This window comes from Rhinoderma darwinii, chromosome 5 (assembly GCF_050947455.1).
Source record: "Rhinoderma darwinii isolate aRhiDar2 chromosome 5, aRhiDar2.hap1, whole genome shotgun sequence".
NCBI classification, from domain to species: domain Eukaryota; kingdom Metazoa; phylum Chordata; class Amphibia; order Anura; family Rhinodermatidae; genus Rhinoderma; species Rhinoderma darwinii.
Window position 1 is genome coordinate 237,157,305 of NC_134691.1, and position 26,173 is coordinate 237,183,477.

Here is a 26,173-nt window from a genome sequence, read left to right on the forward strand (position 1 = left end):
TCTGCAGCAATTCTGTTACTTGTGGACGAGCCCTTAGGGCATGGCCAGACGTAGTGGATTTGCTCTGGAATTCCGCTGCGGACCCGTTTCTCCATTGCCCTCCACAGCTTTGTGGTTGGGATCGTTTGCACGTTGCGTTGCATAGGCTGCGGTGCAGAATTTGGTGTCCGCAGCATACAATGGTTGTTGCGGACGTGTGGCGGACTGTTTGCGGAATTTCTCCATTGACTTCAATGGAGATTTTAAGTTCCGCAATGAAGTCCGCAGATGTAATGTAGATGTTATGTGTGCTGCGGAGCGTATTGGTTTTTTAACATGACATTTCTTCATTCTGGCTGGACCTATGTATTTCTAGGTCTACAGCCAGACTGAGGAAGTCAATGGGGCTCCCGTAATTACGGGTGACTACGTGTGTGCACCCATAATTACGGGTGACTATGTGTGTGCACCCATAATTACGGGTGACTACGTGTGTGCACCCGTAATTACGGGAGCGTTGCTAGGCGACATCAGTAAATAGTCACTGTCCAGGGTGCTGAAAGAGTTAAGCGATCGGCAGTAACTGTTTCAGCACACTGGACAGTGACTACCGATCACAATATACAGCAACCTGTAAAAGAAATAGAAGTTCATACTTACCGAGAACTCCCTGCTTCTTCCTCCAGTCCGGTTTCCCAGGATGACGTTTCAGTCTAAGTGACGGCTGCATCCAGGGAGGTCGGGCTGGATTCCGAAAGAGGGACGCGTCACCAAGACAACGGCCGGTAAGTATGAAATTCTTTTACTTTCACTAGGGAAAGTGCACTGATAGAGAGAAGGGAAGTACATTCACCTCAATACACAGCGGCTAGTCCGCATCAATTTATTGCCCATTTTGGGCAGATCCGCAACAGAATCTGCAACGCAGATTCTGTGCGGCATTGATGAGTACAGTTGCGGAAGAATTCCGCCATGTCTGGGCATGCCCTTAGAGTTGATGCTGCTCATTCATAGGAGGAGGGGGCATGGCTAGAAGGTCCTTGCAGATCAGTACCAGCATATATTTACTGTGCTGTGTGTACAAATGTCTGTTATTTGCCCACTGAACAGTCAGATTTTTTGTCAAAGCTACTGCAAATATCAGGGGGGACAAGGGGCATCCCTGGCATGTACTTCTACCTAGTTGAAAATCTCAAATCTCATCATTTATCTTCAACCCTGCGACTGGATGATGATAAAATAACTTCAGCCAACCAATGAATCTTGGTACAAAGTCAAATGCCTCAAATGCGTGCCATATATATTGAGACTCGACGCTGTCAAAAGTTTTGGCAGCGACGAGTGACAGAATGACCCCCTCATCCTCATGATAAAATTCAATATTAGCGAACAATCGTTTCAGGTTTATGGAAGTTGACTTTAATGGCATAAATCCCGTTTGGTCCTGGTGTATGACATAGGGAATTACGTTCAACAACTGGTTAGCTAGGACCCCTGCAAGTAACTTTACATCACAATTCAACAGTGATATTGGACAATATGCATCCATATGGATCTTTATCAGGCTTCAGGCTTCAAGATAGTAATAGTAAGAGCCTCCTCCATTGAGGCTGGATGTACCCCTTTAGCAGATGCATAATTTATGGATGCTACAAGTCCCGGGATTAGAATATCTTTAATTTTGACATATACCTCCAATAGAATACCATCAAGGCCAGATGCCTTTCCAATTGATATCTGTTCCAGGTCCAATAGGTTTCTCAAAGCACTCAAATGCTGGAGGTGGTAATTTAGGGAGAACGAGCCTATCTAGAAAAGAGCACAGACCCCCACTATCGACAGAGGCTGTAGAAGAGTATAATTGCTCATAGTAGCTCCTCAACTCATCTATAATTTCTGTTGCATTATTAAGGAGGGCTTCTGCCCTATTTTTTTTTTAAATAATATTATTTTTTATTGTTGTTAAATTATATAACACAATGTTCCATACTACATAACAAAAAAAAATAAGAAAATGTTCAGAGTTAACATTATATTAAACAAAATATTATGTAGTACAGACACTATCCCAAAAGTCAATGCTGGAATTTTAACAATCACCCACTAAACCCCTGGAAAATATTGTGTGGGGTGGGGAGAGAGAGAGAAAAAGAAAGAAAGAAAGAAAGAAAGAAAGAAAGAAAGAAAGAAAGAAAGAAAGAAAGAAAGAAAGAAAGAAAGAAAGAAAGAAAGAAAGAAAGAAAAAAAATTATAATAATAATAAAAAATTAAATAAAAGAACGAACCGTGATTTATATTTAATGGCCAAAAAAGGCATGCTTTATTTTAAAATATCTAAACAGACCGTAATCAGGGACCTTACAGTCTCTGCAGTTCCGTAAAAGTTTGTAGTTGTACATTATTAAATAAATGTGATATCCTTGTGATGTTACATAGTTACATAGTTAGTACGGCTGAAAAAAGTCACATGTCCATCAACTTCAACCAAGGGATTGGAAAAGGCAAGGTAGAAATTTCTACACATAGGAGCTAATATTTTTTTGTTCTAGGAAATTACCTAAGCCTTTTTTAAAGCCATCTACTGTCCCTGCTGTGACCAGCTCCTGCAGTAGACTATTCCATAAATTCCCCGTTCTCACAGTAAAGAAGGCTTGTCGCCTCTGCAGGTTGAACCTTTTTTTTTTCCAGACAAGTGCCCCCTTGTTTTTTGAGGGGGTTCTACATGGAACAGGATTTCACCATATTTTTTGTATTTGCCATTCATATATTTATATAAGTTAATCATGTCCCCCTTAGTCGTCTTTTTTATAGACCAGTAAGCTTAACATCCATCGTGGGAAAAATGACTATTCAGGGACTATATACAGGATTATGTGACAAAAAATAGTATTACAATTGACAGCCAGCACGGTTTTACTAAGGACAGAAGTTGTCAAACCAACCTGATTTGTTTTTATGAAGAGGTGAGCAGAAGCCTAGACAGAGGTGCCACTTTGGATATAGTGTTTTTGGACTTTGCAAAGGCATTTGACACTGTCCCTCATAGACGTCTAATGGGTAAATTAAGGACTATAGGTTTATAAAGTATAGTCTGTAATTGGATTGAAAATTGGCTCAAGGACCATATCCAGAGAGCTGTATGGACCACTATTATTCAACTTATTTATTAATGATATAGAGGATGGGATTATTAGCAATATTTCTATTTTTTGCAGATGACACCGTGCTATGTAGTAATGTTCAGTCTATGGAAGATGTTCGTGAATTGCAAGCGGCTTTAAACAAACTAAGTGTTTAGGCGTTCATTTGGCAAATGAAGTTTAATGTAGATAAATGTAAATTTATGCATCTGGGTAGCAACAACCTGCATGTATCATATGTCCTATGGGGGGGGGGGGGGGACCTACACTGTGGGAGTCACTTGTTGAGAAGGATCTGGGTGTACTTGTAAATCATAAACTAAATAACAGCATGCAATGTCAATCAGCTGCTTCAAAGGCCAGCAAAATATTGTCGTGTATTAAAAGAGGCATGAACTCTCAGGACAGGTATATAATATTACCACTTTACAAAGCATTAGTGAGGCCTCATCTAGAATATGCAGTTCAGTTCTGTGCTCCAGTTCATAGAAAGGATGCCCTGGAGTTGGAAAAAATACAAAGAAGAGCAACAAAGCTAATAAGGGGCATCGAAAATCTAAGTTATGAGGAAAGATTAAAAGAATTAAACCTATTTAGCCTTGAAAAAAGACGTCTAAGGGGGGACATGATTAACTTATATAAATATATGAATGGCACATACAAAAAATATGGTGAAATCCTGTTAAATTGAAAAAACCATCTAAAAAACAAGGGGGCAGTCGCTCTGTCTGGAGATAAAAAGGTTCAACCTGCAGAGGCGACAAGCCTACTTTACTGTGAGAACTGTGAATCTATGGGGCTGGTCACAGCAGGGACAGTAGATGGCTTTAAAAAAGGCTTAGATCATTTCCTAGAACAAAAAAATATAAGCTCCTATGTGTAGAAATGTTTCCCTTCCCTTTTCCCATCCCTTGGTTGACCTTGATGGACATGCGTCTTTTTTCAACCGTACTTACTATGTAACTATGTAACTATGTAACTATGTAACCTGCTGCTAAGTATTTATGAGTGTAGTTAAAAGCCATGTGCCCCCAAAGAGATTAACAGTGTTTGGTTAACTTGCTTTGCAGTAATATGTTTTTTAAGACACTCACTACTGGCGTACATGTACATGAGAACCCAATAACGTATTTTATTTGCTCATACTAGCACTCATAATGGTCATGCCAGGGTAAGGGTAATTCATATCAAGTGTTTTAACCATTACTGAAGTGGAATATCATTGTCAAGTTATCTGATTGTGCAGACCCTCAGTTGATATTGAAGTAGTCTGTTTTGGTATAACAGATGGTGTAAATAATAAATTCCCAATTATGTGTATTATATATTATCCTATGAGTATGTCACAAAAATTAAGTGTCTAACAATAAATATAATATTTGTAATGCTATGTATATTTTACAGAATCACACTTTTGCAAATGAAGAAGCCCACGAAGGCACTGTTTCTTTGGTAAGCAAAATAATTTAAAATATTTCTAAAAAATGTTTTACTTTCAAGGGTATATGGCAATAAAGTGTGCATACCTATGGTTGTTCTGCATTAATCTGAATTATCATATGCAAATATTTATGCAGTAGCCATGTTCAACATGTTATACTATGTTACATTTGTGAAAAATTAGCAAAACTCTAAATGTAAAATTACAAACATTTTATCAAAGGAGGATTTCCACCCAAAAATTTAAGTTTTATTTATTAACAAGGGTATTGACAATTTTCTATTTTGTTGAAGCAGCCATTTTTTTTATTAAAAAAAAAAGCTGAAACAGGAAGTTAAGTCATATTGACTGTCCATATGTTCAATTAATAATAAAGAGACAGTGATAACCTATATGACTACACTTGACGCGTTGTCACTTTTTGAGAAATTGAAAAATGTCAAACTCTGTAAGAAACGAAAACATAATGAACATACTATGGCTTGCTCTGATAACTCAGCATGACTAAATATGTGTCGCGAATTAATGGTGGGATGTATTAAAAATTGAATAATAATTTGTCATGTTTTCCTATGTTGGCACCCAGAGGGAGCACTTCCCAGAATTACAGCAAGGTGAATAAGGCAGAGCAATCTGACTCACAGCTGCTGTAAATATGGGAGGGAATCTCACCCCTCCCTATTTTTGGCTACAAGCCAGGAAAAAGTGTCTTCAGACTGCTAAGCATTGTCCGGCTGCCATTTTGCGAGTGATTGTACAAATGGCAGCTGGCAGAAGCTATAGGACACACCAAACAGCTAAGGGGATGTTCACACGCTTACAAAAAAAAACGTCTGCTGTTTTTTAATTAAGCTTGCATTTTTCGCTCTCTTTTTTACGGCCGTTTTTGGAGCTGTTTTCCTATAGACTCAATGAAAAACGGCTCCAAAAACGTCCCAAGAAGTGACATGCACATATTTTTCGCGAGCGTCTTGTTACGTGTTGTTTTTTGAAAATGAGGTGTAAAAAAACGCCCCGTCTCAACAGAACGCCGTATTTCCCATTGAAATCAATGGGCAGGTGTTTGTAGGCCTTCTACTTCCGATTTTTCAGCCGTTCTTCGATCATTTATGGCCCGAAAAATGGCTGAAAACACAACGTGAAAACACAACGTGTGCACATACCCTAAGGGTATGTTCACACGGCTTATTTTCGGTCCTCTTTAGGTCCGTAAATGGACGAAAAATCGGAAGGAGAACGCCTACAAACATCTGCCCATTGATTTCAACGGGAAATACAGCGTTCTGTTCCGACGTGGAGTTGCTAAAAAAAACTTCTGAAAATCAGGAGTAGTTTTCCATTGAAAACCGCTCTGTATTTTCAGACGTTTTTGATTTTGTGTGTGCACATACCCTAAGAATTATGAAAGTGAAGTGAATGACTTTTCAATTGACAGGTTCACACGCGTGTATTTAATGTGTTTTTTTTGCGCATTTTATGTGCCAAAAACCGCATCAAAAAACGCTTGATTACACTTTTCATTTACATAATTGGTAAAGTGTGCTGTTAGTACATACAATGCGTTTTTTTACACACACTGTTTTAAAAAACACATTGTGTAGATAAAGAAGTATCGAGTCAATTCCTTTGCACGTAAAACACGCCAAATGTTCCCATAGTAAATGGGAGCCCTAATTATACGTCAAAAAGCGCACACAAAATGCGTAAAAACAATGCAAAAAAAGGCTTGGTTAAGCTTCCCATTTACATCAATGGGAAAGCAAGCTATTAGTTTTTTACGCAAGCGTTTTTAAAAAAATGTGTTGCGTAAAAAAGGACAGTGGTATGGGTTTGTGTGTGGCGCAGTTGCATGTTTGGGGGGATTTGTGTGTGTGTGGGGGTATGAAGGATCAGCGGCGCCCATGCATATGCCGCTGCACAAAAATAGGACACAGCTCTGCTGCGCACACTACATACACAGCTCTGCTCCGTGCACACACACAGAGCTCTGCTGCGCGCACACGCACAGCTCTGCTGCGTGCGCACACACAGCTCTGCTGCAGGCGCACACATGCGCGCACACACAGCTCTGCTACACACAGACACACACACAGTTACAGCAGGTGTGCGGGGGATCGTGAGGGGGGGTCGTGAGGGGAGGGCCACGGCAGGGGGGCGCATTGCGGGGGTGGGGTGCGAGAGAAGGGCTGTGAGAGAGAGAGAGAGGGACAGACAGAGACACCCACACCTTACCTGCAGTGTGGTCGGTCTTCATAAAGGTTTTCCCCCGGCTTTCCCCCTACAAACCAGCTTCTATGCTGGGTCACTCTGAACTGCGCTTGCGGAGTACAGAGGCAGATGGCAGAGGCAATGGACGGGAGCCGTTCATTGTGTCCTATGCACTGTAGCTGCCGTATTCCATCTGTGTATGTGTCGTTAAGAGACACATACACAGATTAAATAAAACATGGCAGCCCCCAGTACAGTAAGAAAGTGTTAATAAAAAAAACATTGTGTGTGAAAAAATAAAGTCAATATAATATTTTATTAAATAAAAACACATAAATTAATTTAAAAGAAAAATCATGACATTGTCCCTATAAAAATAAGTGAAGAATAGATTTTATATACAGTGAAGGAAATAAGTATTTGATCCCTTGCTGATTTTGTAAGATTGCCCACTGTCAAAGACATGAACAGTCTAGAATTTTTAGGCTAGGTTAATTTTACCAGTGAGAGATAGATTATATTTAAAAAAAAACAGAAAATCACATTGTCAAAATTATATATATTTATTTGCATTGTGCACAGAAAAATAAGTATTTGATCCCTTTGGCAAACACGACTTAATACTTGGTGGCAAAACCATTGTTGGCAAGCACAGCAGTCAGACTTTTTTTGTAGTTGATGATGAGGTTTGCACACATGTTAGATGGAATTTTGGCCCACTCCTCTTTGCAGATCATCTGTAAATCATTAAGATTTTGAGGCTGTCGCTTGGCAACTCGGATCTTCAGCTCCCTCCATAAGTTTTCGATGGGATTAAGGTCTGGAGACTAGCTAGGCCACTCCATGACCTTAATGTGCTTCTTTTTGAGCCACTCCTTTGTTCCCTTGGCTGTATGTTTCGGGTCATTGTCGTGCTGGAAGACCCAGCCACGAGCCATTTTTAATGTCCTGGTGGAGGGAAGGAGGTTGTCACTCAGGATTTGACGGTACATGGCTCCATCCATTCTCCCATTGATGCGGTGAAGTAATCCTGTGCCCTTAGCAGAGAAACACCCCAAAAACATAATGTTTCCACCTCCATGCTTGACAGTGGGGACGGTGTTCTTTGGGTCATAGGCAGCATTTCTCTTCCTCCAAACACAGCGAGTTGAGTTAATGCCAAAGAGCTCAATTTTAGTCTCATCTGACCACAGCACCTTCTCCCAATCACTCTCAGAATCATCCAGATGTTAATTTGCAAACTTCAGACGGGCCTGTACATGTGCGTTCTTGAGCAGGGGGACCTTGCGGGCACTGCAGGATTTTAATCTATTACGGCGTAATGTGTTACCAATGGTTTTCTTGGTGACTGTGGTCCCAGCTGCCTTGAGATCATTAACAAGTTCCCCCCGTGTAGTTTTCGGCTGAGCTCTCGCCTTCCTCAGGATCAAGGATACCCCATGAGGTGAGATTTTGCATGGAGCCCCAGATCGATGTCGATTGACAGTCATTTTGTATGTCTTTCATTTTCTTACTATTGCACCAACAGTTGTCTCCTGCTCACCCAGCGTCTTACTTATGGTTTTGTAGCCCATTCCAGCCTTGTGCAGGTCTATGATCTTGTCCCTGACATCCTTAGAAAGCTCTTTGGTCTTGCCCATGTTGTAGAGGTTAGAGTCAGACTGATTCATTGAGTCTGTGGACAGGAGTCTTTTATACAGGTGACCATGTAAGAGCTGTCTATAATGCAGGCACCAAGTTGATTTGGAGCGTGTAACTGGTCTGGAGGAGGCTGAACTCTTAATGGTTGGTAGGGGATCAAATACTTATTTCTCTGTGTACAATGCAAATAAATATATATCATTTTGACAATGTGATTTTCTGTTTTTTTTTTTTTTTAATACAATCTATCTCTCACTGGTAAAATTAACCTAGCCTAAAAATTCTAGACTGTTCATGTCTTTGACAGTGGGCAAACTTACAAAATCAGCAAGGGATCAAATACTTATTTCCTTCACTGTATATATATATATATATATATATATATATATATACATACACACACACACACATATATATATATATATATATATATATATATACATATATATATATATATACATATATATATATATATATATATATATATACATATATATAGAAATTACACTGCTCGCAGATTTAACATTTGCTGAATAGGAAACCAAAGTCAATCAAAGGTAGGGCATGTGTTTAATGATATTGTAAAAATGAATAAGTTTAATGTTTCAGTAAATAATATTAATCATTTTTTCCTATTTTTAGATCACATTATTAGTGTTGGAAGGTAATTGCTTTTGAAATTAGGCTGTTTAGGACATTTGGAGGCTCTAGACATAAATTGAGTGGGTGTTTTTTAGTGGAAATCATCAGATATCAGATGCTTAAATTTTTTTTCACCTGTATCGATTTTTACCAATGTAAAAACAAGCCTCTACACTATAAGGGTTCATTCAGACGAGCGTGTATCTCATCTGTGTGACGGCCGTTAAAACAACGGCTGTCACACGGACTCATGTATTTCAATGGGGCTGTTCACACGACCGCTGTTTCAACAGAGTGTGTGAAGGGTCCATGAAAAAATAGGACATGTCCTATTTTAATGCGTGTTACGCATCCTCCATAGAATCTAGTCTATGGGGAATCCATGACAACGAGTCCCGCACGGGTGCACTTCGGACGTGAAAAACGTTAGTTTTTCACATCCGAGGTTGCCGACGCTTGTCTGAATGAAGCCCAATAGTTGCTGCGTTTTATGGGTCTTCATTATCTGTACTGAAAGATACAAGCAGTAAACAAACTTCATTTGCTTGATTAAACTTATACTAGCACTAAACAGATCAAAGATTGATAGCCTTCTAAATGGGTTTGGCTTTTGATTTCTTTTTCCACAGACTACTCTTGGACAAATCACCATTGAATTACCAGCCAATCATTCTACTAATCTTATAATTCCCATTAAACTTACTCTTCAATCTGGAAGTACCATGTACATAGAAATGTTAATCAATGACAAGATCAATGTTCAAAACCTATTATGTTTCGCTGAAAGGGCACATAACTTTACTATGAATGGAAATCGTGGAGCACCAGTAGTAATTTCACTTGAAGAGTCTAACAGATCTACACAACCATATTTAACTGATGTTGAAGAACAGTATTCTGCCTCTATAAGTACATCACATAAACCTATGCTTGGAGAAGAGGTCATATTCGTCGCGAGAATAAACGGTAAGATAATAAGTAACCAATTTCTACTACATTTTCTACAATACTCCCTTTATTTTTAGTAATAATTTCATGCACGTGGTTGTATTATATGACAAAGAGACCAAATAAGAGATCAGTTAATATACTGAGATCAGTTAATATACTGATAGTATTCTGCAACCAGTGGCGGATTATCATTAGGGCGGATCGGGCAGCCAGGGCCCAAGGCTCCCAGGGGAACCCCCTCATGCCCAGTGGCGTCGCTAGTACCGGAGGGAGCCCTGGTGCCAGGACCGCACCTGTAATGAGACGAGGGGAGCTTCGCTCCTACTTAGCAGCCGTGGTCTCTACTGCTTTAGAAGCTCCCCCTCCAGCCCCCCTTCCCTGCTCTAAACATCTCTCCTCCTGCTGCTAGCTGTCGGGACATGGGGAGGGGAGACTGTCCGCGGGCTCTGTGTCGGGCTGTGAGCAAGAGAAGAGCTGCAGTGAAGACTCCCAAATATCCTACATAAAAGGTAAGTGCATGTGTGTTTACAATGTGTACTTTATATGTGTATAATGTGCACACTCATGTGTACTTTATATGTGTATAATGTGTATACTCATGTGTACTTTATATGTGTATAATGTGCATACTCATGTTTACTTTATATGTGTATAATGTGCATACTCATGTGTGTTTACAATGTGTAATTTATATGTGTATAATGTGCATACTCATGTGTACTTTATATGTGTATAATGTGCATACTCATGTGTACTTTATATGTGTATAATGTACATACTCATGTGTCTGTGATGTGTATAATGTGCATACTCATGTATGTATGTGTGTATGTGTATATATACAGTGAAGGAAATAAGTATTTGATCCCTTGCTGATTTTGTAAGTTTGCCCATTGTCAAAGTCATGAACAGTCTAAAATTTTTAGGCTAGGTTAATTTGTGAGAGATAGATTATATATATATATAAAAAAAAAAAAAAGAAAATCACATAGTCAATATTATATATATTTATTTGCATTGTGCAAAGAGAAATAAGTATTTGATCCCCTACCAACCATTAAGAGTTCAGCCTCCTCCAGACCAGTTACACGCTCCAAATCAACTTGGTGCCTGCATTAAAGACAGCTGTCTTAAATGGTCACCTGTATAAAAGACTCCTGTCCACAGACTCAATTAATCAGTCTGACTCTAACCTCTACAACATGGGCAAGACCAAAGAGCTTTCTAAGGATGTCAGGGACAAGCTCATAGACCTGAACAAGGCTGGAATGGGCTACAAAACCATAAGTAAGACGCTGGGTGAGAGAATTGTTGGTGCAATAGTAAGAAAATGGAAGGCATACAAAATGACTGTCAATCGACATCGATCTGGGGCTCCATGCAAAATCTCACCTCGTGGGGTATCCTTGATCCTGAGGAAGGTGAGAGCTCAGCCGAAAACTACATGGGGGGAACTTGTTAATGATCTCAAGGCAGCTTGGACCACAGTCACCAAGAAAACCATTGGTAACACATTATGCCGTAATAGATTAAAATCCTGCAGTGCCCGCAAGGTCCCCCTGCTCAAGAAGGCACATGTACAGGCCCGTCTGAAGTTTGCAAATGAACATCTGGATGATTCTGAGAGTGATTGGGAGAAGGTGCTGTGGTCAGATGAGACTAAAATTGAGCTCTTTGGCATTAACTCAACTGGCCGTGTTTGGAGGAAGAGAAATGCTGCCTATGACCCAAAGAACACCGTCCCCACTGTCAAGCATGGAGGTGGAAACATTATGTTTTTGGGGTGTTTCTCTGCTAAGGGCACAGGACTACTTTACCGCATCAATGGGAGAATGGATGGAGCCATGTACCGAATGGATGGAGCCATGTACCGTCAAATCCTGAGTGACAACCTCCTTCCCTCCACCAGGACATTAAAAATGGCTCGTGGCTGGGTCTTCCAGCACGACAATGACCCTAAACATACAGCCAAGGCAACAAAGGAGAGGTTCAAAAAGAAGCACATTAAGGTCATGGAGTGGCCTAGCCAGTCTCCAGTCGTTAATCCCATCGAAAAATTATGTAGGGAGCAGAAGATCCGAGTTGCCGAGCGACATCCTCGAAATCTTAATGATTTAAAGATGATCTGCAAAGAGGAGTGGGCCAAAATTCCATCTAAAATATGTGCAAACCACATCATCAACTACAAAAAAACGTCTGACTGCTGTGCTTGCCAACAAGGGTTTTGCCGCCAAGTATTAAGTCTTGTTTGCCAAAGGGATCAAATACTTATTTCTCTGTGCACAATGCAAATAAATATATATAATTTTGACAATGTGATTTTCTTTTTTTTATATATATAATCTATCTCTCACTGGTAAAATTAACCTAGCCTAAAAATTCTAGACTGTTCATGTCTTTGACAGTGGGCAAACTTACAAAATGAGCAAGGGATCAAATACTTATTTCCTTCACTGTATATATATATATATATGTGTGTGTGTTTGTGTGTGTGTGTGTGTGTGTGTGTATATACTGTATATATATATATATATTTTTAGCTGCAGAAAATGGTGCATATTTTGCTGCGTTTTTCTCAATGTTGGGAGATGGTGACGTCTCCTCTGAAAAAACGCATCAATTCTGTCCACTTTCCGCAGCAGGAATTGACATGCTGCAGTATGAGAAATACGCACCGCAGGACAAAATGTCTGGTCGGAAATTTTATGCAGCGTCTGGATGAGATTTGGTAAATCTCAGTCACTTTGCTGCTACCGTATTCTGCGCATTTTCCGGGCGGAAAATACGCAGCAATTCCATTAAGTGTGGACAAGCCCTAATACAGTAGCAGCAGAGTAGATTAGATGTGAACAATTCTCATCACACGCTGCGTAAATGATAAGTGGGGGAAAAAAAGCTTAGAAATTGATCTGCGGTGCGGTTTTTTATTCCGCAGCATATTAATTGTATTTGCGTAAACGCTGCTCATTTGTTTCGGGTTTTCCCCATTTAATTCAATGGGGAGGTAAAACCTGCAACAGATAACAGATGTTATGTAAAAATGCAATTTAGAAAAAATAAAAATCTTATACTTGCCCAGAATTCTGTTTCTTCGTCCAGGCCGGCCTCCTGGGATGATGTTTTACCCCATGTGACCGCTGCAGCCAATCACAGGCCAATCACAGGCTGCAGCAGTCATATGGGATAAAATGTCATCCCAGGGCTGCAGTGTAGCGACGCTGTGTAGCACTATATAAAAGGGGGGGGAGCGCTGTGTGGCACTATATATAAGGTGGAGTGCTGTGTGATGCTATCTATAGGGGGCTGTGTGATGCTATCTATAGGGGGCTGTGTGATGCTATCTATAGGGGACTGTGTGACGCTCTCTACAGGGGGTTGTGTGTGTGTGGCGCTATCTACAGGGGGGTGTGTTTGGCTCTATCTACAGGGGGGTGTGTGTGTGGCTCTATCTACAGGGGTGTGTGTGTGGCTCTATCTAAAGGGGGGTGTGTGTGTGGCTCTAGCTACAGGGTGTGTGTGTGTGTGTGTGTGGCGCGCTGTCTACATGGGGGGATGGTGCTGTGTCCCTGCACAGTGTGATACTGTCAGTATGTAGGGACACAGCCCTGTGAAAGGGGAATCATAACACCCATTTGTTAATGCTTGTGCAAACAGGTAGTGTTAGCAATAGTTACGACGCGGCAGGGTTGGCGGTGGAGAAGGGGGACCCAAGTTTGGGTAACAGCCCAGGGCCCATGGTCTTCTTAATCCACCACTGTCTGCAACAACATATAAAAAACTCTTTAGTGCACAGACCAGGAGAATTTAGTTTAGTTTATCTATTGACTCTTTGCTTATTTATACTTCAGAATATAACTCCACAATGATAACTCGATTGTAAACCCTGGTAATTTCCACATTGATTTACATCTATAGTAAAAAAAAAAATCAACGGTACTAGTTGAAATGCTTTCTAATCTATTTATTTATTTATTTTCAGGCCAGGTTCCTTGGGATAAAGAATATGTCTACACTTGGACTTTTGGGAACAATATGTCATATTCATCTGGAAGTCCCCTGATAACTGTTGCTTGTACAAAGTTAGGATTGCATTCAGTTAGGCTTACTGCAACAAATTATGTTACTACTTTGAACAGTTATATGGAGTATAATGTTATAAAACATGAAAGTGTCCTTAGATTTAGTCACCCTTCAAATGCTGGAATTGAGGAGCCTGTTCTGTTCTTACTGAAGGTAAGCTAACTTTATTTTCAGCAAATGTTTTCTGTATTTCAAAACTAACCTATAAAAATATATTGTCGTTTGCATGCATGCATTTCAGTTTTGTTGTATACCCTTTTTCATTTTATATTTTATAAGATTGTCCTTCCCTGATTGTCTGTTGTCTATAAAATCAGGTTCTGATGTAGGACCCATAACTTTTTACCTGCTATTTTTATCCAGTACTCATTTGCTATGTAGGGATTATAAATTGCAATAAACCATAGTGTAATGCTTTCTAGTGTATTCAGAGCAGAGTCAGATATTAACCAATATCTCCTATTTGTTTTTCTAAGCCGTCACATAAAAGACTGCTCTTACCAAAAGATGAAAAGGTAATATTTCATTTTGGTGATAATACAAGCATTCACTTGACTGGATCTCATTTTGAAAAGTCTGGGTATGTATGAATTATAACACTAAAAATATTAGTTATGGACATTGCAGAAAAATATACCCTAATGTGAAAATAAATATGTGCTGTTCATTTATAGATGTCGTTTATATCTCTATTGATATTATGGTAAACCATATCTTTATATATGCTATCTATATTACATTGTTGAGGTTCTTGGTCTAAAGAGCTAGACTTCTGGCAGTAGTGTAATGCAGTAATGCCACCCAAAGCATTTCATTATCGACTATTGTTTATCAGTCCAGTACAGCTGACATAAGGTAAAAGTTCTGCTGTAACCCATAGGTTTTCATAATAGTAAAGATAATACATTTTAATAAATATTTAAAATAAAAACAATAATTAAAGGGGTTTTCCCATGAGGGACATTTAGATAGACCCTGGGACCCGCACCTATCTCGAGAATGGGGCCCCCTAAAGCCTGTTCTAGCTGTTTGTGCTCACGCTACCTCTCGGCCACTTACTGATTACATGGTCGGGAGTTACGAAAACAGCGTAACTCACTGAGCTACACTGTTTCCGTAAATCCCATAGTAGTGAATACCTATAGCCTTTGCTGAAAATTAAAAATATTGTAACTATCATCTTATCAGGGGTATATAATTGTGTTTATTCTTACTTTACTATAAAATAAATTGCTTTTGAAACTGTAGCCAATAGGTACATACTATGTGAAAACAAAATAAATTGTTTGCTGATATGAAATTACTTTAACCCCTTAAGGACCAAGCCTGTTTTGGCCTTATGGACAGCTCCTTTTTTCAAATCTAACATGTGTCACTTTATATGGTAATAACATTCTTACGACATATTGTACTTTATGTTAGTGATAAAATTTGGTCGATACATTCAGTGTTCATTTATCTTAGAGACAATTTTCAAAAATTAGCATTTGCTAAATTTAAATATATCTTCTTGTAAGACAGAGAGTAATACCATGTCTACTTTCTGATGGCATCACTTTTTGAACATCCTTTTATTTTTCTAGGATGCTAGAAGGCTTATAACTTGCTTATAACATGCAGCACTGCTCCTTGTGCCGGCAACCCATTAATCTACGTGTGCTCCTGACAGAACACACAGGCATTCCCTGCTGCCCGGCATCTCCCAGTACAGGCTGCTAATAGTAGCCTTAGTACTGGGGGAAAACATCGGGTTGGATCACAGCCGTGATCCCCGCCGATTAACCCCTTAAATGCGGCAGTCAATAGTGACCGCCACAGTTAAGTTGTTACAACAACATCGGCACCCGGCATAGCTATTGCGGGTGCCGATGGTTACTATGGAAACCCTAGGCCTAACAAAGGCCTCCGGTCTGCCATCTACGGAAGGAAAATATGCCGCCTGTCAATGTGAAATTGACAGGTATGGTACCCTGTAATACATAAGTATTTCTGGGTATTATAACAACGATCCAACAGTTGGATCTTCAAGTCCCTAGTGGGACTAAAAAAAGTTGAAAAAAAAATGGACAAAAATAAAAAAGTAAAAGTTCAAAGTAATAAAATTAAAGAGTCGCCCTTTTTCCCTTATAAAGTCCTTTATTATTAACAAAAAATAAATAAACTATGCATAATTGGTATCACCACGTCTGTAACGGCCTGAATTATAAAAATATAATGTAATTTATCCCGCACGGTGACCGCCATAAAAAAATAATTTAAAAAACGATACTAGACTCACTATTTTAAGTCACTTCAGCTCCCAAAAAAATTTAATAAACAGGGATCCAAAAGTCGCATGTACCCAAACATGGTACCAATAAAAACTACAATTTGTTCTGCAAAAACAAGCCCTCACATAGCTTTCTTGATGGAAAAATAAAAAAGTTATGGCTCTTAGAATATGGCGACACAAAAATGAAATAATATTTTTAAAACCGTGATTTTATCGTGCAAACACCGTAATCATAAAAACTTATGTACATATGGTATCGCCGTAATCACATTGACCCACAGAATAAATGAAATATGTCATTTATAGCACACAGTGAACTCCGTAAAACAAAATAATAAAAAACAATAGAAGTTTTCACGGCCTAATTACACTAAATTCAGCAAAAAACCTGTGGGATCAAAATGCTCACTATACCCCTAGATAAATTCTTTTTAGGGCTGTAGTTTTCCAAATGGGGTCACTTCTGTGGGGTTTCCACTGTTTTGGTCCCTCAGCGGCTTTGCAAATGTGACATGACACCCGACAACCAATCCAGAAAACTTGAGCTCCAAAAGCCAAATAGCGCTCCTTCCCTTCTGCCGTGTATCCAAACAGCCGTTTATTACCACATATTGGGTATTGCCGTAATCAGGAGATTAATTGCTTTATAAATTTTGGGGAGCTTTTTCTTCTTTATGCCTTGTAAAAATTGATAATTTCTACGTTTTAATGGAAAAAATTTAGATTTTAAATTTTACGGACTAATTCCACTAAATTCAGCAAAATACCTGTGGGTTAAAATCCTCCTTATACCACTCTATAAATTCCTTGAGGTGTGTAGTTTACCAAATGGTGCATTTTTGGGAGAGTTTCTATGGTTTTGGCCCCACAAGACCTCTTCAAACCTGACATGGTGCCTAAAATATATTCTAATAAAAAGGAGGCCCCAAAATCCACTAGGTGCTCATTTGCTTCTGTGTCCTGTGTTTCAGTCCATTACCAAACTAGCGCCACATATGGGATATTTCTTAAAACTGCAGAATCTGGGCAATAAATATTGAGTTGCATTTCTTGGGTAAAACCTTTTGTGTTAGGGTATGTTCACACGCACTGTTTTCAGACGTAATTCGGGCGTTTTACGCCTCAAATTACGCCTCAAAAAACGGCTCCATCTGCTCATTGCTTTCGATGGGTTTTACGATGTTCTGTTCCCACGAGGTATAATTTTATGCTTCGCTGTCAAAAGACGGCGCGTCAAAGAGGGGCAGGTCACTTCTTGGGACGTTTTTGGAGCTGTTTTTCATAGACTCCATTGAAAACAGCTCCGTATTTTCAGATGTTTTTGACTCAGCGTGTGAACATACTCTTACAGAAAAAAATGGAATAAAATGGATTTTATGACAAGAAAAATTAGTTTGTACATTTCACCTCTACTTTGCTTTAATTCCTGTGAAACACCTAAAGGGTTTAGAAACTTTCTAAATGCTGTTTTGAAAACTTTGAGGGTTGCAGTTTTTAAAATTGGGTGACATATCGGGGTTTCTAATATATAAGGCCCTCAAACCCACTTCAGAAGTGAACTGGTACCTATAAAAATAGGTTTTGGAAATTTTCTTGAAAATGTGAGAAATTGCTGCAAAAGTTCTAAGCCTTGCAATGTCCTAGAAAAATAAAAGTATGTTCAAAAAATGATGCAAATCTTAAGTAGACATATGGGCAATGTTAGATTAGTAACTATGCTGTGTAGTTAATAAAAATCGTGTGCGTTCTAAAATCCAAAACAGGCTCAGTCCTGAAGGGGTTAACCCCTTAGTGACCAGCCTATTTTAGAGATTCCCTCCCACATTTACAGCAGCTGTGTGTCAGGTTGCTTTGCCTTATTCATCTTGCTGTAATTCTGGGAAGTGCTCCCCCTTGTGGCCAACATTGGAAAACATGGCAAATTATTATTTAATTTGTAATACTTTCCACCATATGGAAAAAAAAAAAAATACAGCAAAAAACTTAAAAAATATAATAGAAATAAGTAACGACACTTTAAAAAAAAGGTTTAATTCGCGACACATTCCCTTTAATGACAAGCCATTTTTTACGTTTTTCCATCGTCACATTCCAAGAGCTATAACTCTTATATTTTTGCGTCGGCATAGCTGTATAAGGTCTTGTTTTTTGCGGGACAAGTTGTAATTTTTAATAGCACCATTTTGGGTACATAGAATTTATTGATTAACTTTTATTAACTTTTTTTCGGGGGGAATAGAAAAAAACCTGCAATTTCGCCACACTTTTTTGCATCCTAAATTTACACCGTTTACCGTGCGGTAAAAATAACACAATAACTTTATTCAGTGGGTTGTTGTGATTGCAACGATACCAAATTTGTAGAGTTTTTGTATGTTTTACTACTTTTACACAGTGAAAACACTTTTTTTTCAAAATTATTTGTTTTTGTGTCTCTATATTTGAAGAGCCATAACTTTTTTATTTTTTCGCCGATGCAATTGTATGAGGGCTTTTTTTTTGCGGGACGAGTTGTAGTTTTTATCGGTACCATTTTGGAGTAGATGCGACTTTTTGATCACTTTTTATCACATTTTTTTTAAGGCAGGATTCACAGAAAGCAGCAATTTTTGCATAGTTTTTTTATTTTATTTTTTACGACTTTCACGTTGCGGGTTAACTTATGTAATAACTTTATAGTCAGGGTCGTGGCAATACCAAATATGTGTAACTTTTTTAAATTTATTTCATTTTGTTAATAATAAAGTTTGTAAGGGAGAAAAGTGGGTTTTTAATTTTTTTTTCACTTTTTTTTTTTTTACTTTTTATTAAACTTTTTTTTTACTTTTTTACTAGTCCCACTAGGGGACTTCAATATGCTATCATCCGATAACATTTATAATACACTGCAATACTTCTGTATTGCAGTGTATTATGCCTGTCCATTTAAAATGGACAGGCTTCTGCTAGGTCATGGGGCGGTCACTAACGGGTTAAGCAACAATTTCTCTCATTTTCAAGAAAAAGGACCAGTTCAGTTGAGATGTAGCTTTAAGGGGTCTTTGTATTAACAACCCCCATTAATCACCCCATTTTAAAAACTCCCTAGTTTTGCACCCCTCAAAGTATTCAAAACAGCATATAGAAAGTTTCTTAACCCTTTAGGTATTATACAGCGTGAAGGTGAAATTTAGAAATGTTATTTTTTTTGCAGAAATTACATTTTAATCCTTTTTTTTTCCTGTAACAGAAGGTTTTACCAGAGAAACACAACTCAATATTTATAGCCCAGATTCAGCAGTTTTTAGAAATATCCCACATGTGGCCCTAGTGCTACTGGACTGAAACACAGGCCTCAGAAGCAAAGGAGTACCTAGTGAATTTTGGGGCCTCCTTTTTATTGGATTATATGGTATTTTAGGTAACATGTCGGATTTGAAGACCTCTTGCGGTGCTAAAACGTAGGAAACACCCCCGAAAATACACAATTTTGTAAACTAAACCACCAAGAAACTTATTTAGGGGTATAGTGAGCATTTTGACACATCAGTGTTTTTTTGATGAATTTATTAAAATTTTAATTTTTTTAATAAAATGTAGTTTTAGCTAGTAAAGGAGAAAAAGCACCCCGACGTTTGTAAAGCAATTTCTCCCGAGTACGCAAATACAGCAAATGTGGTCATAAACTGCTGTTTAGACACAAGGCAGGGTTTAGAAGTGAAGAAGCGCCGTTTGGCTTTTGAAGCTCAAATTTTGGTGGAATGGTTTTCGGGTGCCATGTCACATTTGCAAAGCCACTGTGGGACCGAAACAGTGGTAACCCCCCAGAAATGACTCCATTTGGGCAAGTACACCCATCTATGAATTCGCCGAAGGGATATAGTGAGCATTTAGTCCCCACAGGTATTTTACTGAATGTATTTGAATTAAAAATCTATATTTTTTCAATAAAACGTAGTCTTAGTTCAGATTTTTTTGTTTTCACAAGGGTTAAGAAAAAACACTCTAAAATTTCCAAAAAAGCAATTTCGCACAAGTACGCCAATACTCCATATGTGGTCAGAAAATGCTGTTTAGATACATGGCAGGGCTCAGAACGGAAAGAGCGCCATTTGGATTTTGAAGCTGACATTTTTTGCTAGAATGTTTTTTGGTGCCATGTTGCATTGTCAAAACCCCATAGGCAACAAAACAGTGAAAACCACGCAAAAGTGACTCCATTTGGGAAACTAAACCCCTCAGGGAACATAGCTAGGAGTATAGTAAGCATTCATACCCCACAGGTTTTTTTTGCAGAATTTATAGGAATTAGGCTGTGAAAAAGAAAATTTTTAGTTTTTCCACTGTGTAGAATATTTTCATTTTCAAAAGTGATAAAAGAAAAAAGCACCCAAACGTTTGTAAAGTAAATTCACTCGAGTATGGAAATACCCCATATATAGTCATAAACTGCTGTTTGAACACATGGCAGGGCTCAGAAGCGAAGGAGCTCTGTTTGGCATGAAGATTTTGCTGGATTGATTTTTGGGTGCCATGTTACATTTGCAGAGCCCCTGATGTACCAGTACAGTCGAAACCCCAGAGAAGTGACCCCATTTTGGAAACTACAACACTCAAGGCATTTGTCATTTGCCTGGACATATGACAGGGCTCAGGAGTGAAAGAGCACCATGGACATTTGAGGCTTATTTTGCTGATTTTCACATCAGTGTCCCACAATTGCAGTGATCGGAGGGCAAATAGTAAAAAACAAACCTCCATGAAGTGACTCCATTTTAGAAACTACACGCCTCAAGGCATTTATCAAGGGGTGTAGTGAGTATTTTAACTCAAAAGGTGTTTTTTACCAAAAATAAATGTACAGCTAATGGTGCAGAACTTTAAATTTTCCACTGATATGCCATTTTAGTGCACAATATGTTGTTCCCAGTTTGTGCCACTGAAGACAAATACCTCATAAACTGTTAGGCTGGGTTCACACGACCATGTTACGTCCGTAATGTACGGAACGTATTTCGGCTGGAAGACCCGGACCGAACACAGTGCAGGGAGCCGGGCTCCTAGCATCATAGTGATGTACGATGCTAGGAGTCCCTGCCTCGCTGCAGGACAACTGTCCCGTACTGTAATCATGATTACAGTACGGGACAGTAGTTCCACGCAGAGGCAGGGACTCCTAGCGTCGTACATCACTATGATGCTAGGAGCCCGGCTCCCTGCACTGTGTTCGGTCCGGGTCTTCCAGCCGAAATACGTTCCGTACATTACGGACGTAACATGGTCGTGTGAACACAGCCTCAAGCAGGTTATCCGAGATATGGGAATGCCATGTATGTGGATGTAAACTGTTGTTTGGGCACACTGTAAGGCTCAGAAGGGAGGGAGCGCTTTTTGCTTGGTAGTAGTTGTGTTTGGGGGTTTACTGGTATTTCAGTTTATAATGTGGGGGAATATGTAAGGTGGGCAGAGTACATGAGGGCATAATAAGGTGGTATAATAATGGGGTAAATAAATAATAATCTTTTCTGAGATCCAGACCTGTTTTTTTGTTTTTTTTCCGACAGCTATGTGGAGGCTTATTTTTTTGCAGGATAAGCTGTCGATTTAATTGGTACCAATTTGGGGGTACATGCGACTTTTTGATTACTTTTTATTTTATTTTTTGGGAGGCATGGTGAACAAAAACCAGCAATTCTAGTATTGTTTGTTAGTCTTTTTTTTTTAATGCGTTTACTGTGCACTATAAATTAAATAATAACTTTATTCTGCCGGTCCATACGATTACGGCCATACAAAATGTGACGTAATCTGAAGTGGATCGTACATTGATTAATGAAGCCTCTGCAAGCCCTAGGATCCCCGTCGTAGTGAGGCAGTAAAGGCAGCAAAATTGTAGATCCAGGGCAGGCAGGAGTGTTAACAGGGAGTGGAAGAGCAGCAGCATCCAGAGGAGGCGCTGTAGGATGATCCAAACAATTGATGAACGAATTTACTGCTTGAAGGAGCTGAACCTGGCGTGCACGCAGGTCATACATGTCCGTTTGCATCACCTGGAATGCCGTCTTAGCCTGACCAGCTGGGTCCATAGCCTGAGCGTACTGTCACGATCCTTGGGTATGTGAACCCATTAGGCCACTCCGCCGTAGCGGAGTGGCAGCTGGACAAACAACAGTCTATGCAAAGTTTATGCAGAGTCTCTAGCACAATAGTACCTGTAAGAGTCCAGACAGACCCAAAGTGTAGCAGACGGTTTGGCACAGATGGAGCTTGGTATGGCAGATGATACCAAACATGGCAGATGACACCAGACGTGGCAGATAACAGATAACAACACGACTCCAACACTAGCCGCAACTCAGGAACAAGCACAGTTACGGGATACTGGATACAGGTAGTAGGATACGGGAACAGTGGGAGCAGGGAATACAACAACAACGTTCAGGCAAGGAGTGGATGGGTGGAGCCCTTTATATAGTCCAGGGTGATCTGGGGATTGGCTAGGGAACTTTTATTATGCGGGTGCGCTGGCCCTTTATGCCCGTGGATGAGCGATTAGGAGATTAGGAGACAGTTCAGGACAGGATGGCCGTGCAAGCTGTCGTCTCCTAGGAGGGAGATAATGGCAGGTAGCCAGAAGTGTGCGGTCGTGGCCATCAGAAGGAGAGGGACAGTGGCGGTCCGTGATCGCATCAGTTACAAAATGTATATTGTTTTTTTTAGGTTTTACAGCATTTGCACCAGTGGCGGAGACAGACTGCTGAGGGCCCCTGTGCAAAAAAATACTTATAACCTCCTTATGTCTCTTACAAACTATCAGTATTTGTTAGCCATAACATTCATTAGCTCAGACATATGCATGCAATCTGTTAGACAGAAGAAGGCTACTTCAAGGTGATGTTGAGCCCCCTTACCTACTGAGCCCCTGTGAAGCTGCACAGGTTTCCCCAATGGTATGTCCGCCCCTGATTTTCATAATAAAATCACTTTTAAAAAACAAAACAAAAAAAAACACATTTATCTTTTATGTTGCCATATTCTAAGAGCCATAACTTTTTTTTTCCCATCAAGAAACCTGTGAGAATCTGTGGACTTGTTCTTTGTGTGACAGGCTGTAGTTTTTATGGTTGTGTTCAGATAGCACCGGTATCTTTGGGTGCTCGAGGTAGGGTCCCAACCCGGATGTAGGTTAAGAATTGTAGTCGGCACACCTTGCTTGTGTTTCAAAAATTATATTTATTTGATTCTCAGGATAAATGCCAGAGGCTTTATGTGCTCTCAGGATAAATGCCAGAGGCTTTATGTTTAACGTCAACATTTCGTCGGGTCTTTTAAAGGGACCACCACCTGGAGAGGCGCTCAATGACCGTACTCATGATTACACAATCATGGGTTCCATAAAGACATGTGCACCCCTTGCTTCCACTATTGCTACTCCACCACAATAAGCTCTGCTCTACCATCCCGCTGTATTCATATTTATGCCTTAACAGGTTACGTAGATCATCATTGACATATGGTACCCTGCCTATCCAATATGCTCACGAAATTATACATACCTGAATGTATACGACTACCTAGAACATCAGCTATCTCCCTATAGTCATCTGGCGCTCCCCCCAGTGTGGTGACTGTACCTGGGATATATGCAACTGTTTCCTTCTATTGTTTTTAATCTTCATGTCAATTTCATAGCCTTATTTTTGCAAAGAAAAACTATGTTAAAATTGACCCAGTTATATATTCTATACTACATCTAGTGTATATATGACATATTATGTGATGTTATGATGTGAATTATGTGACAGCTCTCCAAACTCATGATATGCTATAATTATATGTACATATTTTTCTAGTGCCCGACGAAAGTCTTACGACCGAAACGTTGACGTTGCACATAAAGCTTCTGGCTTTTATCCTGAGAGCACATAAAGCCTCTGGCATTTATCCTGAGAATCAAATAAATATAATTTTTGAAACACAAGCAAGGTGTGCCGACTACAATTCTTAGACTGTAGTTTTTATTAGTAGAATTTTGGGGTATATGCGACTCTTCGATCACTTTTTATTTTTACATAGTTGCTCAGTTACATAGTTGATAAGGTTGAAAAAAAAGACACAGGTCTATCAAGTCTAACCTATAATCTTACATTGCTAGTCCAGAGGAAAGCAAAACCCCATCAGGTTAATGCCAATTGCCCCAGGGAAAAAATTCCTCCCTGACTCCAAATATTGAAATCATAATAAATCCCTGGATCAACGTCCCATCTACAGAATCTAGTATTCATAACCTGTAATATTATATTTTTCAAGAAAGGCATCAAGGCACTTCTTGAACTTGTTCAATGAATCAACCATCACAATATCCTGTGGCAGAGAGTTCCATAATCTCACTGCTCACACAATAAAGAATCCCCGTCTTCAGGGGTGAACCTAGCCTGTCTGCCGCCTGAGGCGAACTATAAAAAGGCGCCCCCCCCCAAATCTATCGGAGTTTTCTCATTCCTAGCTTTACACATCGAACACGCAATATATAAATTTTTTAAATAGGAAAGCATTTGATGTTTATTTTTTAGGCCCTGTTCACATGGAGTATTTTGACGAGTTTTTGGGCACGGAAACTGCTCCGCAAAACTCGTCAAATACCGGCCGAAAATGCCTCCCGAGAAAGAAGGGACATGCCCTATCTTCGCGCGTTTACGCCTCTGACCTCCCATTGACATCAATGGGAGGAAGAGAAAGGCTATTTCGCTGAGTTTTTTGCCCGTAGCACTCAATGGCCGCGAGCGAAAAACGCGGTGAAAATCGCGGCAAACGACGTGTAGGAAGGACAAAATTTGCCTCGAAATCCCAAACAGAATTTTGAGGCAGAATTTTCCTCCTGCAAAAAACTCCTGCAAAAGCCTTAAAGTGCTGTTTGAAGTATGGAAAATATTGAAAGAATTATTCTTACTGCCAATCAGTGCAGTGCAAATAGTACAGTCTGCACTGCACTGCCCCATATCTCTCCTCGGCAGCCACTCTAATTTGCGGCGTCACTCTCTGCAATTAAATTCAGACCGGTCCAGGACGGATCGCACTTAGCGCTGTTTTGAAGCGGCTCGTCCTGGGCCGGTTTCGTTGCTCTACCTGCTGTATTGTTGTGGTCTGCCTGTGCTGGCTTGATGCCAGTGGTGGATTAATATGATCTTTGGCCCTGGGCTGTACACAAGTTATGGGCCCACATACCACACGTAAGTATCACCTACATGTCAAAGTGCATCACATGCCACGCTGCAGACTGTCTCTTAGCCTGATCATCTGCTGCCACACTCACACTTCCCCACAGCCCACACCACAATAATTTACATAGATTGTAAGCCCAACATTACCAATAATACCCCCGTACTGTTACTGAATAATACCCCCATACTGTTACTGAATAATACCTCCATACTGTTATTGAATAATACCCCATACTGTTACTGAATAATATCCCATACTGTTACTGAATAATACCTCCATACTGTTACCGAATAATACCTCCATACTGTTACTGAATAATACCTCCATACTGATACTGAATAATACCCCCATACTGTTACTGAATAATACCCCCATACTGTTACTGAATAATACCCCCATACTGTTACTGAATAATACCCCCATACTGTTACTGAATAATACCTCCATACTGATACTGAATAATAACCCCATACTGTTACTGAACAATACCCCATACTGTTACTGAATACCCCCATACTGTTACTGAATAATACCCCATACTGTTACTGAATAATACCCCCATACTGTTACTGAATAATACCCCCATACTGTTACTGCATAATACCCCCATACTGTTAC

At 39.6% G+C, this 26,173-nt stretch overlaps 1 protein-coding gene across 1 annotated transcript in view; it reads left to right on the forward strand.

Annotated features, from left to right (window-relative positions):
• The window catches only part of PKD1L1 (polycystin 1 like 1, transient receptor potential channel interacting), a 433,476-nt gene that overhangs the window by 36,922 nt on the left and 370,381 nt on the right, over positions 1-26,173 (forward strand). The window contains exons 6-9 of the mRNA XM_075828219.1: positions 4,524-4,571; positions 9,681-10,017; positions 13,982-14,235; positions 14,559-14,662. Coding sequence (XP_075684334.1) covers positions 4,524-4,571; positions 9,681-10,017; positions 13,982-14,235; positions 14,559-14,662 — 743 coding nt within the window. The remainder of the gene's footprint in view (positions 1-4,523; positions 4,572-9,680; positions 10,018-13,981; positions 14,236-14,558; positions 14,663-26,173) is intronic.